The 17,238-nt window shown below is 37.4% G+C and overlaps 1 protein-coding gene across 1 annotated transcript in view; it reads right to left on the bottom strand.

Annotated features, from left to right (window-relative positions):
- The window catches only part of si:dkey-106n21.1 (solute carrier family 23 member 2), a 92,902-nt gene that overhangs the window by 49,851 nt on the left and 25,813 nt on the right, over window positions 1-17,238 (bottom strand). Inside the window, exons 3-5 of the mRNA XM_037978055.1 lie at window positions 14,874-15,031; window positions 12,256-12,439; window positions 7,234-7,415 (exon numbers count right to left, since the gene is read on the bottom strand). Of these exons, the coding sequence (XP_037833983.1) occupies window positions 7,234-7,415; window positions 12,256-12,439; window positions 14,874-15,031 (524 nt within the window). The remainder of the gene's footprint in view (window positions 1-7,233; window positions 7,416-12,255; window positions 12,440-14,873; window positions 15,032-17,238) is intronic.

Raw genomic sequence — 17,238 nt, 5'->3', positions numbered from 1 at the left:
AATTCTGAAGAGAAATAACATCCTACCTTGTTCTTAGTGAGACTGTAGTTTTCTTTGTACATGCCTAATTATAAACTTAAACACACTTACAGGCTATGTACCAGCTTTGAAGTGTGCTGCATCAGATGAACTGGTCTGAATGATACAGTCAGAAACACCATATGCAGAAAACCATAACCTCGAGGCTGGAATATTGAAATCTAAAAACAATGCACAGAAAATCTGTTCCAAATTAGGCTGGAAGCCCTAAAGTCAAAATGGGCTACTTTCTAAGTTCAAACTGCAGGTCTTAATGCTCAAATCTGATTTTTTTGCGTGGTCGTTCACATTACATTTTAAATGTGACCTCCGTCAGACTCCAGTGTGATAAGTCTCCAAATCCCAAAATGACCTGAATGTGTGGAAGAAGATATGTCATGTTTCAAACGTTGTGTTTACGGAAATAAATATGGTCACTGCAAGTGTTAGCATGTGTGTATTGATTTTTAAGTTGCTGTCCAATAGGGTCCAACTGTACATCTAAATGGTAAAGGATAAAAAAAAAGACAGAGAAGAAAAAGAATGCAAAATAATGACCTTTATTTGGAGCTGTGGCTGCTACCTTTATGCAGAGGCATGTGCGGCTGCAGAGTCATAGCCCAGAGTGATGAGACTTTGATGTGAGGGACCTTTTATTCAACATAAAAGTCAAATGAAATGTGACATCAGATATGTATCCTATTTAGGTCAGAAATGAAAAAATCTAATTTATCACATTCACGCTGCCATGAAAAAAATTCTGTCTTGCGTAGGGGCAAAAAAAATCAGAATTGGTTTGCATTTGCTTGCAGTGTGAAAACAGCAAAGGATTTTGTAGATTTTTTTTTTTTTTTTTTTTATCCAAACTGACAATCAGGTAAGGGTAGTATACCACTGGTCTATGAGTGATGGAAACTAGTTAGTGACTTAAGATTGCATGATAATAGGCATATTTTCAGTTGCAGTCTCACTGAGCTCTGAGTGTTTAAGATTAGCAAACTGTGCAGCTGTGCTTTTAGTGGCCAAATTTTTAAAATCACGGCCCACATTTTCCCCTCTGTGGCCCACTTTTCACCTACCTTGGCAGCCACCCCCACATTTCTGATATAATCTATTGAAGTACTCTTTTGAAATGAAGATAGGCAAATTCGGACCAGTATTTTCAGTATTACTATCAATCACTGTGGGTTTTAGACCTAGTCTTTCAGAACTGTTGCCCTGGATGTTTTCTGTCATAAGAAGAGCTTGCATGCATAGGAAGTGTCAAAACGCTGCTCTAGTGCACTTGGGAATTACAGATACTAAAATGTTAGTTTAAAGCATTTCTGGGATGCCCGGGACAACTTTGTGTCTGTTTTGAGAGAATAATTGTTGCATACAATTTTGTTACATTTATGTTAAAAACTGAATCAACAAGACTGTGAGATTCTGTGATTCAAAGGTGTAAATTGAGAACCTTTTGAGAGATTTTGGAGACCACCTTACGGATGCTGTTTGCAAACGTTTTGCCAACAGTTGAAACCCACTGATATACTACATCAAGGCCCACTTCACACTGGATAACAACCCTGCTGCAATGCTAAAAATCAACCAAAATGTGAATGGCCTTTTGTAGGGTCTTGGCAAGGATTTAAAAACGCAGTAGGCTCCTCATAGAGCTTGATAGGTCATGGACTCTTTTGAGTATGCACAAAACATTCTTGGCGGTGGCAACGTGTCTTAGTCCTGGGTGGAGCATGGTGACCCATGACATAGAACCTGTTTGTACCATTGTAGCTTTTTTTATTGAGAATATGAAGCAGGGTTGGTCACTCTGGCCTGACTAGGCTACAACCATGATCGTGACAAGGTCATGGAATTAATGTACACAGATGTGATACTTGTTGTGTTAGTGTGGTGTGATCTTCTAGCCTGTATCCTGATATGGTGGATACAGACAAAAGTGTTATGCCAGGGCAGGCATGTAGCATGTGGTGAAGGTACAGAAGAGCGTCTCAGGGATGTTAATATATGAAACTAAGAGTACTAAGGAAAGTACTAAGAGTGTAACAGTGTCATAATTGCCCTCACACTGAAGAAGGTTTTCAAAATTTACTAATTCAGCCACACAGATTTGCTGTCAGTCATATAGATCAGTGGTTCCCAAACTTTTCAGCTTACAATCCATAAAGTAGCAGATTCAGAGGCTTGTGACCCCTAATACGACTGGCATAAGTATACAAATCTTTTCATAACCTTATTTAAAAAGGGCATAATGACAATATAAAACATTACAATACAATTCTACAATTCTTTTTTCAATCATTTATGATAACTTTTTAATTTTTTTTTTTGAATATTTTGTAAAAAAATGTTATTACCAGCTTTTTTTTACATTTAACTTGAATTCTGGAGATTATCTTGGGACCCTAAGTTGATGTTTCATGACCCAAAGAGGGGTTCCAACCTCAACTTTGGGAATCACTGATATAGATATTGGAGAACATAGTTGGGTTGTGGAAAAGGAGCATAACTAATCAGACATTGTGGTGGACAGACAGAAACATCTCTGTTTTGTAAGTATTCATTGAAATATTTGCACTGAATGTTGAGTGTCCTTGGTAAACAGAATATAAGGCACATTTCCACACCAGGACCATGTTAGATGGATCTGTTTTAACACTCAAGTAACAAGAATGAGGTTTTTGTGAACAGAGAGAGCCTTCATTCTATTTTAATTTGTCCCGTTTTGTTTTCTTTGTTGTCTGTTACTTTTTTTTTTTCATTTGATGTAGGATTTGTTACAGTTAGCTGTTTTTTGTTTAATAACAGAATATTACAGAAAGTTGTTTTGATGCCTGAAAGGTTTTACTGGCCTTGTCAGATTTGAAATACCGTTTATCACTGCTTTACATGCACATGTATAAAGGAGGCTCCAAATATATTTGATTATTTTCATGATAACATGGATCTAATTTGATGTATTGAATACGTAGACAGATTTATGACATGGTATATTGGTCCTCAAGAGGGCCATATTTTATGAATGTTACTGTTGCACAGAAAATTAATGAAAAAGATAATGAATTGCTTTTGTTAAAATACAAATGATTGGGGCATGTTTCTTATTAATAATATTACTAATAGAAGCAAAGTGAATGACGTAATGAGCTTAAAAATAAATGGCTATTTTTTTTTCTTTTGACAATGTTTTTGGTTTAAGACCTTGTAAGCTGCAGCTGGGCCAGCAGCCACAACCCCTGACAGCCCTTGGACAGCTGATGACTGATATGATGGACTTTTATTGGGAATAGTTGGAGAGGAGCGTTTGACAGTTGGAGCTTCTCAAAAGGTAGAGAGGTAAAGAAGCAGACAGCAGAGCTTTACAGCCGTCTGCAGCACCATGGGGGAATTCCAGACTGGAGTACTAAGTGGGTGAGATGGCACCAGCCAGCAGGACGAGGCTGGTGGAGGCTGGTATCTTGCCTATAGGTAGAAATCCTGGGGGGGTTGAAACAGTTTTGAAAAAACTGTGCTTATCTTGCTCAATAAATACTTTGAGGAAACTATACTTTTAAGCAACATACAAAACAGAAAACATATTCACCATTTATATAGGCTAAACGATGAATTTATGCCTCTCAAAATTCGTCATATTTTTTACTCAAACCAAAACACTATCTTTTTGTAGATGGTAGCAGTAATACTTCTATCATATTTAAATGGATTTTCAACTAATACAAACAATAGACCTTGTATGATCATTTCAATAGCTCACAGTCTATGTTGAGAGACACCACAATTTGTTTGGGAAATATTTTTAGTTGATTTAGTGGAATTATTCAAACTGTCTTTACACCCATATTTGATGTACATTAACACTTACTCTCCATTATTCGCCATGCAGAGTGAGGTGATTAAAAGTCTATATGGGATACTGTAGTTGATGCTAATCTGAATTTAGTTTATATGTTGCCTTGGCAACACCAGAGCGAGGGCACTGTTCTCTCTGTGGTTGTGATGTAAATTTTTCCTTTCACTCTCTTGTGTATGGATGCATGTTAAGCGACCTGTTCCTATTCGTTATATGGTTTTATATTTTTGTAAAACAGAGAATAAGCTTATGTTGAAAGTCCCGGAGCTGAAATTAAAAAAACAAAAAAATTACACAGGTGGAGAAAGACTCCTTTGCTGCTCCTTTTCTGCAACTGTTCTATCTGATGAATATGGGAATGAATGTTTAATTTTTATTTCATTTTACAACACTTTGTTTGACTTTACTCTAAGTATCACCCCCCAAAAATTGCTCTCAATAAATCTTCCTGTTTATTGACACCCCCACCCCCACCCCAATTAATAGAAATGAATTTCCGTCCTTGGGTACACCCTCAGAAGTAGCGTTGTGTAGAGTTACACGGAAGGTTCCCCAGGCCTCAACGGGATTTTCTCACTTTGAACTGTTGTTCAGCCAAAAAACACATGGTGTCTTAGACATTATTGGGGAAAAAAACTGGGAGAATGGTCCAAGCCCAAGTAAAAATAAAAATAGGATTCAGTATGGTTTGGACCTGAGAGCAAAACTCCATTCACTTGAATAATCATCACAGGATAATTTGGTTCAGGCTCTGAGGTGACCACATGCCTGTACAACAGAGAGGCATAGCTGAGACAATTAACAGTGTGTTCTTGGTCCTATCCTTTACTAGGGCACAAAAGAAAAGTGGTTTTGGATAAATTGAAGTCTATGCTGGAAATGGGTTTGTGGTGGGGCTATGTAGTAGTGGGTTGTGTTTAAAAGGGAAATGAAATAAAATATCAAAATAATGAGTTTTTGTGTTTTTCCTTTTAGTTAAACATCATCATAAAACACTCCAGTGGTCCATTTCTCTGATTTAAAACATAACTTGTTTTTAGAGTTTTTGTGTCAAAATACCAAAGAGGGCTGATTGTGTGGGCAGAGTTACCTCCTTGGTTGGTGACGTAGAAGCTGTGGTAGACCGCTGTAGGACACTGAGGAGGTTACTGTCAGTGTTTATCAGAGAAAATGGAAGCAGAAGAAGAAGCAAGTTTTGTTAACAAGAGTACTGCTTTGTAAACACATTTCTTTTTGGTCTGGAGTGATGCTGTCAGGAACTTGAGCCCACATTTCACAAAAAAAAACAAACAAAAAAAAACAAGCTTTACAGCGATGTCACACAGTATTCAAGGAGTTTCCCATTAGGACAGATAAAGGCTGCCGGTGTCGGTCCGACAGGCGATGGTTCTTCAATTGAAAGTTTGTATTTCAGGTGGTTCTCTTCAAAACATTGACTCCACTGTCAGTCACCAGACTTTGGGTTTTAATTTTCACCAGGAGCTAAACTAACCACATCCATCAAACCAAAGCTGAAGAATGACACAGCTGTTGGAGTTTTGGGTCAGTTTACACAATTAATAGCAACACCCTGAACTATTTCACCCCCACACTATCTGTATTTGATATTTACTGCCTTGTTCGCGTTCCTGTGTTTGGCACACAATATGACGCACTTCTGAGTGATCACAGATAATGCCATAGGGACCCTAGCATTTTTTACGATCTTTGATTGTTAATTTTAAATTTGTGTAATTTTTTCAAAATGACAAACTCTGAAAACAAGCACCTTTTAGGACTTTTTTTGATTTATGTTAGCTTCAAAACACTTTTCATTTCCCCTTTAAGGTGCAGCTGCAGGGAAGAGATGAGGTGATGGTTCTCGGAACAGCACCAGGTGGGAGTGATTGGGCACAAGCTGTGGTGTGTTTCTAATCTGTCTGCTTCTCTTTATTACCAGTAGTGGGCTGAGGAGCTGGGAAGTGCTACTCCTTTCTACTGTTGATGTGGGCATGAAAGCCACTGTTGAAATAAAAAATAATATTTTGAGGTAATGCTGACTGAGTGAAGCTGTTCTGTGGGTAACAAACCTAATGTGAACAGGACAGACATAAAAAATAATGTGTGCATATTTGTGTGCCACAGGGAGTGTTGGGGAAGGGTGGAGGATAACAGGAGCATGACCGATTACTGTCCAGATATGGCTTCAGTTTGTGTATGAGGTTGATCTTTTAAAAACCACAAAGATCCATAATGATATTAGTCTGCATTATCTGGAGATAAAAGCTGCAACTGAAGACAGATGTCATGTTGTAGATCAAAGCAAGGCCAAAGCTAATAACAGGAGCGATTTTGTGAAGTATCAAGTTACAGTAGTAGTTGTGTATATTAGGCGGATTTATGCGTGAAAAATTATTGCTGTGACAAAACAGAAATTAGGTAGAAAACAAGCAACTTTCCAAATATCAGGGTGGGCTGAAACACAATGTTTTGGGGTTGGGATTTGTAAAGGACTTTATTCACTGTTAGTTAATAATGATACTTATTTTCATGTATTATTAATTTTTCTTCCTTTTGCTGTATTTATAGTGCTAATATTTGGGGTTGTTATTTTTCTATGTTCTGGTAACTATTTTATGAACAAACTGTCCATTTGTTTTTATGTATTTCCAATATCATCATGGCTACAATTTGAGTGAACAAATCTGACAGACTCTACCAACACAAAGTTGAGTAAAATCCTCTCTCTAGAGACTGAAACCGTACTGAAAAAGGGACTCTAGTGTTGTTATTGTGTGTTATCAAGAGGGTGGAACACAATGCGCACTCAACACTCAATGAGCTTTTCATTTGAATCACATCTGCATGTTCTTGCATTTATTTAATATGAGAAATGTTGTTTTGGCCCATAATGCCTATAAATTTCAGTCTGCATGCCACAAACCTGAATCTAGCCTCTGATCTTTGGCCTTGGTTAAACATCATCTAATGACTCTGTCCAGCGAAATGAGAATAGTGTAGAACACCTATGGTAAGGGGTAGACAGTAATCTGTCCAATCCATGGAAAGGGGTCTTGACAACATGAAGCCAAATTTCAAAGCATTTTTTTCACCAACATCTGAGCAACAGATGTCATATATAACAGGGTTTGTTTGAAGCAAAAGGAGAGACTGAGTCTGGTGTTCCTAATAAAATGTTATGGTTAGGAAAGTAAAATGACTTGAGTGACAGTGATAGGGATGAAAATTATACCATAGCCTTAACAAAACTCTAAAATGATGGTCGACCGGTAATTTGACTTTGAAGCCCAGATCTGTGTTACTAAAACTCAAAGAAGACAGTTCCAGTGATTTGTGTTTAAACACCTCAATGAGACACTCACAGAGCTGCAATTCCCCAGTGACCTCCACATTTCTTCCCAGCTTCAATGAACAGAGACAGGCCGATGAGGTTGATGGTAGGAGCAATAGCCAGAGGGCCAATATATTTGAGCACAAGACCCAGCAGCCCAGAAAATCCCAGGACAATCTGGAGTAGGGAAGAAACCAGGATGGCTCCCTGAATCTGTGGAAGGCAAAGGAGTAATTAACTTAAATATACAAGTCAGAGACACAGCTCTTTTATATTTATAGTCCAGTACAGTATGTTGAACAGTATTTAAATTCCACAGAAAAAAACACCTTTATCTTTATATATGAGGTCTTATAATCTTATAAAGCCCCTTTGGACTAATTGCGGACTTCGTTATGATGTAACAAATCAGCGAGAACGTTGATAGTCTTTATACGGTCTCCAGGGGTGCATTAAGAACATGTGACAGAGCCTGATAGGTTCAGGACAGTTTTGAGCATGTACAAAAATTCTATGGTGAGGTGGTTTTTCATTATAATGGGAGCATGTCAATAATATGGGGCCTTGCGTGCACCGGTGTTGCATGATTATTAAGAATTTAAAGCAGGACTGGTCCTGCTACCCACATGACAAGGCTATAATTGTAATTATGACAAGGTCATGGAAACAATCTAGTGCATTATGTGACATGAATAGATGTGTCCTGACATGGTCCAACAGAGTCATGTCAGAGCAGATGTATAGAACATGGTGAGGGAGCAGGATAAGTTTTTGTAGATACAGAAAATAGCAAGTATTTAAAAAAAAACATAAAATATAGCTTTCAAAGTCAGTGTGAAAAACTATTTTGTTTCCATTTATTCTACACACTTTTGGTACTATTTGATGACACTGAACAAAATAATAAAACTGAGCAATTTAAATAAATTAGCTTACTCAATAATGGATGGAAGTTTTACAAAAATAAACACTGATGGGGAACATTACATAATCAAGCTGGTGGCTTTTAATAAGATAGAAACTGAAAATTTGTGAATGAAACAAGATTATTTGTAAGTTTGCGAGTCTAAAATAATTCTAGTTAGTGCTGTTTAAAACCTCAAGAGCTGCAAAATCTAAACATGCCCAATAATCACATTTATTGGACATATTTTCTTCAGAGTACATACAATCATCCTAGGCTAAGAAGCACATATGCCATGTTTTTAGCTAAATCAATGTGCAGGAATAGAACTTGCTTGAAACATGAGCAAGACCTCTTTACTCACCAGATAACTTCATAAATTTACTGCAACAGATGGATTTATGACTTCAACTCCACTGCTTTTAGTTTCTCAAAAATCAGAGCCTTTACTGTCATTCAACACTAATAAGTCATAATTCTTGTCTTGTGTAAAATGTGAAAGCATGTGAAAGCAGTAATTTATACCCTTCAAAAAGACCTGTAGAGTTATGTCCAAATGTGTGCAAAGATGTAGTATTAGCTAAAGTGACTCATAAAGTCTTCTTTTGGAAATAACTGAGTGATGAATAATAATGTATTCAGACAGTACATGACATTTAATGTAAAATATTTAGGTGCAAAAGTAGCTAAGATCAGTTCAGAAAATGTGTATTTTAAAGTAATATAATGTTTTTTTAATAACAAACTATAAGTTTAAGTTCATGATTAGTACTATGGAATTGACTATTTATAGTATGTAACAACTAACAGTCTATGTAGTACTAAACTTTATTCAAGTGTACTACTGTTTGCAATCAGCCCTCTCAGGTTTGCAAAACCTGCGCATGGGTTTGTAAAGACTGTGACCTTGTTTTAGCAAACTCTGTTCTCACAACTCCTAATTAGTTGTGTTTTGCAGTATTTATTGGGTTTAGTAAAGTGTGATTCTCTTTTTTTGGAATGAACAGCTCATAAACAAAGACTTGTGAACTAAAAGACCTCACCTTCCTCCAGCCATAAAACGTATCTGTAAAGTAGAAGTTAATTTGAATCAAAATGAACAGAACTTTGATCTGAATAAATACCATTGGTGTTTATTTGCAGCTGGTGTTGCACCATTCTGTGCTGGCAGTGAGACAAATGTTTGAACTTTGCCTACAACATGGTTGTCAAAATTGATCTCAAGTAAAGTAACACTACCCTTATTGTGTTTTCACCTATGAGTAGACTCTTGGTTCTTGCGTCAAGTGCTCGCATGACCTACTCTGGGAACAGTGGCAGGTGAGAAGTTTAGCTGGGCTACTACACCTGTAAAACAGTAATGCAGATAGTCTTAGAGAGGCCTTTTCAGGACCCCAAGAGGCAGGGTATATCCTGGACGGGTCACCAGTCCATCACATGGCCACATAGAGACAAACAAGACAGACAACCATTCACACTCTCACTTAGATCCAAGTAAAATTTAAGTTACCCATTAACCTAACATGCATGATTTTGTTCTGTAGGAGGAAACTGGAGTACCTGTAAAAAATCCGCACATGCACAATTATTGCTAAAGGTGGTTCTAAATATGGTCCATGTGGTGAATGTAGTTTTTCACTCACAGCTTTTCTTTTTGGGGTTTTGTTTTTGTTTATTATATAATGACATGGTCATGTCTTAATATGTAAAACCATAGAATTAAACAAATGTAGACTTCCTTTCTCCCATGACTGTGATCCCATGATCACTCTGTGTGAACGTGTCTCTTTCTGACTGTCAAGAATATATTTATCTTGATCATAAATTGTTTTTATCACCTGCCAGAGAAGGAGGAACAGTAATATTTTTCCTTGTTTTGTTTGCCTGTGTTAACAAAATATCTTCTAGGAGTGTTTGCTTCAATTAATGTCACCTCAACTTGATACAACAGAAAAGACAATACAGAACTGAATAACATCTCCCAAAGTGAAAATACAAAAAAACAAAAAAACTTGAAGCACTCGGAAAGCACAAACCTCTACATGTTATTCAGAACTTTTTGTTGTGCCAACTGTAAATGAAATAAGGAGACAGCCCATAAAACTGACAAACTTTATTACTTGCATGCTATCACGCCAGGCGCCATGACAGAACTCTGTTTAGTCTCGTTCTTCCTCTGCACTTGTAACACAATCCTCTCCCCTACGCTGTCGCAGCAGCGCCATCAAGTGACAAGAAGTAACAACAGCAACCTAAATGCATTCACTCAGCAGCCCGCAGAACACAGCACCGATGCTGAATACTGAAGCACGTTAAGTATCTTCCTTTGCTTCTTTTCTGTTGGGGCTGTTAACTAAATGCAGTTAAATAAAACTTGTGTCCGCTTCTAAATAGTAGAAGTGATCACCTGTTACTAACATCTTCTGCTTCCCTACACTTGTCTCAAACATCTGTACTGTGATGGTTTGGCACAAACACATGTACCGTTACACCCTTACTTGTTATTTGTCAAACTCAGAGTAAAATTTGTTTCAAAATGAACTTGCAGGTTATTGTGCACTTTCCTAAGGTTGGAAAAAGTGGTTTATGTTTTACCAGCTTGGTTAGGAGCTACAGTGCGTATAAAAAGTATTCACCCACTTATATGTTTTACCCTTTTATTCCTATTATAAACCAGAAGTAGTCAGTATAAATTGGCCTTTTTTACAAAAAACCAAAACATTCTTCAATAACAAAGTGAAATCAAATGAATATTGACCCTCTTTAAAGTGACCGTCCTAATTCAACTCAGTAAAATAATTATTGAAAAGTACAAGTCAGGGGATGAATACAAAAGGATTTCCAAGACCCTAAACATTCTGTTAAATCCATTATCTGGAGTTCTGTTAAATCCATCATCTGGAGTTCTGTTAAATCCATCATCTGGAGTTCTGTTAAATCCATCATCAAGAAATGGAAGGAATATGGGACATGTGTAAATCTACCAAGAGCAGGCTGTCCTCACAGATTGAGTGAGCATGAAGAAGGAGAATAGTGAGAGAGACCAGCAAAACACCTGTGAGAACTCTGAAGGAGTTCCATCCTTCAGCAGGTGAGATGGAAAATGTTTAGGGCCTTAAAAACACATCTGTGTCCATCCCGTAATTCACACGTGTCAAATTCTGTTTCTCGGGGGCCACTCTCCTGCATGTTTTAGATGTGTTCTTGTTTTAAAACACCTGGTTTAAATGAATGACTCGTGGACAAGCTTCTGGAGAACTTGATGATTTGGTGAGGAGGTAATTAAACCTTTTGAATCAGGTGTGTTGGAGCATATTTTTATTTAATTGGCATTAGAAAATTGATTTTGCTTTGTTATTAAAGGCACTGCATTTATTCTGGAAGTGAGAATTTCTACAAGTAACTTTGCTCTCTAATCAGATGAAATCTGCTTGAAATTTCAGGTGCAGCATCATGGCAGAAATAATCAAGTCTAGTTTTTTGACTTTTATTAAATGATATACAGATATACTGAAAAAAAAAAAAAAAAACAATAAGACAGTTCTGAGTGACAGAAAATATCTGCTTTAAGGTAATAAGAAAAAACCTTTTACAGCAGTCATATTCTTACTGAAGACACAAGGACATCAGCTTTTGATAAAGGTGGAAAGCTGTATGAGTGAAAAGGGAAGTTTGATCTGTCATCGAAATATAACCAGACATGTAGTCTACATAACATTGTTGCATTCTTTTAAACACACCACTAAATATTATTTTCCATTATGTAAAGATGTAGAAAATCAAGAAAGCTTGGTTTATTTACTAAAATAATTATTTTTCCAACCTCTATTTTTATTTTTTCATCTGGCACTAGCTGATTTCCTATACCTGTATACATGTGTATAGACACCTGAGTTTCTAATGTTTGAGCTTTACATTTTATCTGGATGTTTTGAGCTTTCAGAAGACTTTCACAATGTTTGTTCAAAGTTATAGCATTTGAACAGAATTTATCTTGTTGGGACTATTTTACTTTTCACTTAAACTATAGTAGCTGACCCTATTTTCCTCCAAGTTTTTGGGTTATGTTTTGCTTACTTACTCTTTTACAAAAAATATACCAGGTTTAGCCTTCAGACTAAACACTGTTTCTCCACATATTTCACTCACCTCACGCATTCGTGACATCCAGACCTCATCAGAGTCATCCCCTGGCGGCTGGTTGGTGTAGTTCTGCAGGTGCACAGATGGAAAGCCGGGTGTACTTGTGGTTGGGCATTGCCATTTTGGCAGGGCAAGAATGGCCAGAGTTGGAGTGATGAAACTGAATGTCCCTCCCTGGAGGATCGGTAACCTGCAAGCAGTAATATTATTAGGGGCAACTGTATGCGGGCCATAGTGTTAGTTCAAATTTTGATCACTTTAATTTTCCTACATATCTTATTGTCATTAACTTATTTCATTGGTTGGACATTTCCCAGTAAATCAGTTTTTATTAGCTTTGCATATATAACTTACAATAAAAATCCTAAATCTGTTGTCAAATGAAAATGATGGTGGTGATTTTTTTTTTTTTTTTTTTTTTTGGGGGGGGGGGGCTTTTTCTGTACACAAGTTGTGTAAAGCTTTGTGGAAACATGTTCTCACTATGGTTTTGCATTAAATAAAGTATTTTTTGATTTTTGGACATGTCGAAACACACACACATATTTCTGTGCATTTTCTTTTATCTGTTCAAATGTGTTTATGTTGTTAGACAACTTTGTCAAATTTTCAATAAAATAAAAGATTAACCTGCCTATCATTCAGTGTCAAAGTGTTTGCTTCGATCTAACGTTCAGCCTTTTAAGCTTTTGCCAAAAATTGTAGGTGGAGAACTCATACAAAAGCTGAAATGTTTGCTCAGGCTTACTGATACAGCAGTGCACAGAATTACATAAATCACTGCACAGTTTTGTACACTGTGCTCCATACAAATATAAAAATTGAAAAGAAAAAAAAACAGCTAAAGCATAAATTGTATTACAGATTTTTCAAGTCAAACAGCTTCCCGGATTGTTTAGGTTATAAATGTAAGACACAAGTTGAGGTAAATAAACTGATTTAAAGAGATCATTAAGCCTATACCGTCTTCTGAAAGAGAAAGTCCTTCCCTTATGATTTCTGTGACAAAACCCTGCAGCAGACTGACTCATACAGAACTGCATGACAGTTCATGTAGGCGGACAGAGATTAACTGTCAAATAATCCCCTGTGAACCAACATTTAGGTTCTTCCTAATCAGTGGTGTCAACTCGTCAAGACAAAGGTGAAAAGGCTAAAATACCTGAGCATGGAGGAAATATCGGGTATTTTCTCAGTTTGCACCTGCTTCATGAACAAAACAATTAAACATCCACCCACACATGCAGTGATAAATCACATTCCACAGAGAGTGGGTCAACTTCTGAAGTTAAGTGTGTGAAGTAAAAAAATTATCATTGCTTGGAAATTTTTGTAGGTGTGTATGTGTGTGTAATGTACCTGGTTTTTGTTACCTCTTTAACCCCTTTAATCCCTTTTCTGGTCTAATCACCTACATTGGCAAGGTTCAAGTAAGGTAGAACATCAGTTTTGGGTAAGGGCCAAGGCGTGAACCGAACTTAAGGGTTACTCATCTACAGGTAACGGATAGTATCTCACTGAACTACATCTGTTGGAGACCAGCTGACAACTCAAAACAGCAAGAAAGTGTTTGTTCAAGTGACCAGCGAGCCACATTTGTAGCAGCCAGATTTATGAAAACCATGACTTATTTTTGTGCACACAGCTTGCAAAACTGTATTCTTGCCCATTATTTTGTTGCCCACTTTCACCCACATGGTACCTGCATCAGACTGCTTTGTATCCACCTTGGCAGCCTCCGTCATGTTTATAATTTAATCTACTGGAGGGCACTATGGAAATGAAGAAAGGGGGATTTGAAGTTTTTATATAAATATTTTTTTTATTATTTCATGTTTTTTTGACATGAACTTTCAGGCCTGTAGCCTCCAATGTTTTCTACAGCTCCGGTGCGGGTGTCTAAGTACCACATAAGGAAAAAACCTGGGTCACATATGAAAAAATCTGATTTGTCACATTCACACTGCCATGAAAAATCTGATATACGTTGCATAGGGGCAAAAACATGGGACGAGTCGCATTTGCCTGCAGTGCGAGTGTAGCCTAAATGCAGCTCTTTTGGTCTAGAATATACAAAAACTAAACTGAGAAGGGAACGAGACCAGTTCCAGATGGCTGCACCAACTCTGCCACTATCTTGAGAGAAAATTTGTTTCACAATTTTTTTGAACATGTTAAAAATTAAGCAACAACTTTGCAACTCAAACAAGAAAACTGATAAGTCCTGCGCTGTTTCAAGACATTTTGGAGACTTCCTGTTTGCCAGCTAGATGCATCCCAATGAAATACTCCCCTAAGATTAAGTTGCACAAATGAATGAATGTCAATTTAATGTCGTAATATTTCTTAGCTGATAGTTTTTTTTACCTTTTCTGGTATAATTGCATACCTTGTCAGGACAGATAGTCCTTACTGGGACCACAGCCTAGTTTCAATACGATGGAAGATCATTTTTGGAGGAGATGGTTAGCGGTAGAGTCTGGGTGAGGCTACAAATATGAGTGAAATTCAATATAATATCCTAATAAAGACAGAAACGTGGATGTGTGTGCGTGTCTTAGCAGATATGCTTGACTTTTTGGTTCACTGGTGCAATGAGTCCGCCAGTTCAGCCAGTTTATTACCTGGTTCCAACAGCTGTCTGCAGCAGTGTGCATAATCCTGACACAAAGAATATGGTGGAGATGAGCTGGCTTTTGGCCACGTTGTTGTCTTCTATGCAAAGAGGCTCAGCAAGGATCAGTGGCACGGCAATAATGCCACCAAATGCAAGAACATAATGCTGTGGAGAGTGAACAAAAACAATGTTTGAATCTTTTGTAAAATGTTTAAAAAATTCTGTCAAACTGAAGTAATTGCAGTGACTTTCTTTGTAAGGAGTCATTGACCAGGTCTTATTACATCAGTCTTTAAAAACTTGAAAGATAATTTACATAAAATCTGCAAAGACAAATGATCAGTGTTGAGAAAACCAGTCAGTGATGGGAATACACAAGGGATTGTAAAAGTTTAGACAAGAAATTCCTATACATTTTGCACGTTTTCAGCACTGATGGGAGGACTATCCGTTCTAAATGTGAAAACATATTTGTCTATAAGGGAGTGATGGTGTTGGTGATGATGGCTACCATTGTTCCAAAAGAATTTTGACTAAGAGAAAAACAAACCAAAGACAGATGTTAATAGACTCCAATAGATTTAGGAGGGGACCCTGAAACTCTTGCCAGTCAAAGGGAGATGTCTCATGCCAGATTTGTGATATAAGAAACAGTCCAGATGATTCCTTTAGGAAGATAACAAACTAAAAGATTATAGTCCTGACATCAAGGTCAAGATCACTTTTTTTAATACCCGAAGGTAGTCTTATTTTGCAGTGATTGAAAACATTCATACAGACATCCAAACATCATAACACCAACAGAAATAAATATTAAAGTGCTCCAAGCTCCACAACTCAAAAAAAGCAGGACACAAAAAGAGGTGATCAAGACTTAAAAAATGACCAACTAATCTAAAGTTAATCTTTTAAATCCAATAAAATCAAGTAAAAACCATTGAAAGTGGCTGTGTCATTTCAGCATGTTCAAGTCAGTAACAGTGGCTGGAACAAAGCTGTTTTTAAAACGTCTGGTCCTACATTTAAGGGCTAAGGCCCAGTCCCAATACTCGCACTTCCGCCCTCGTTCCACCCTCATGTCCTTCAAATGCGCCTTCATGTTGAAGGGTTTGAGTGTGTAGTGAGTCCCAATTCTCCAGAGTGCTCTTTAGCCCCGTCCCCTTTGTGTACGACATCCGCCTTTTAGCTAAACCCGCATACAAGCGGACTTCGGCAAAGTATTTACCCACAATTCATCGCTGCATGTCACGTTTTTAATTTTTTTTTAAATTATCTTTATTGACAATGAAATGGTTTTGAATTAAACGGCAGAAATATGGCAGTGGTGACAGAGCAAGCTGCGTCTGTCACGAAAAAAGCAGTGTTCAAATGTAAAGTATTGAAATAATTCTTGTTTTACTCTGCTGTACATGTGTGAATACTATCAAACTTTGGTCCATATTCAACAAGTCATAACAAAACACATTTGAACAGCCAAATTTCTCCTGCAATGACTTTGAAAAGCAAAAATACTTAAACTGTACTTTTAAAATTGTGTTGGCACCTTCTTAAAATACCAAAACAGGGACAGGTCCTGACATGTTGGATGTCGCAGTTATGAAGAGGTGCAAGTCAATGACGTAATCTGTACTGTCCCATTTCTCCAATGTCTGCATGCTTGTAACCTGTGCACACGAAACCTTCTGTGCACATCGACTGAGTACACACTTCCAGTGGTGGAAAGTAACGAAGTACAAGTACTTAGTTACTGTACTTAAGTACAATTTTTGTGTATCTGTACTTTACTTAAGTAGATTTAATAATGTATACTTTTACTATAGTATCTGTACTTTCTACTTCACTACATTTCTACAAAACCGTTGCGTTACTCGTTACATCCAAGTCGCATTTCGGTATTTTGATTTGTTCGTTAGTTTGAAAGTATCCAATGGCACGAGAGGAATCAGTCCACTGAACCAATGCAAATCAAGAAAGAACCATTAGGCCCTCCCTCAAGAAGAGCAAAGCAGTACGCAGCACCTGCAGAATCACTAACACCCGGAATGGAGTCCGGTGATAGACAACCAGAAGACCAGCGCCACCCATGGCCTTATTTAAAAGATTAATTTGAAATAACTGGGTCAAGTTTACCTTAAAGTGGCCAACTCTCTGCTATTCCTGTATCAATTTGATACAGTAGAGGCTTCTGCACTTCCCATATTTGTGCCTTCTGTCACATTTTTCAGCAGTTAAAATGGTTTAATCCGTTGTTAACACGTCGTAAACTGCTTTTCCGAGCCGCCTTTAAAAGCAGCATAAACGGTAAGACGCTAGCTGGGTTTACAAATGTGGGGCAGCGAAGGACATTTGCTGCTGTGCAGAGCTGCTCAGGT

This window comes from Kryptolebias marmoratus, linkage group LG11 (genome assembly GCF_001649575.2).
Source record: "Kryptolebias marmoratus isolate JLee-2015 linkage group LG11, ASM164957v2, whole genome shotgun sequence".
Lineage (NCBI taxonomy): Eukaryota > Metazoa > Chordata > Actinopteri > Cyprinodontiformes > Rivulidae > Kryptolebias > Kryptolebias marmoratus.
Note: the sequence above shows the minus strand (reverse complement) of the source record. Positions and strands in the feature narration are given on the sequence as shown.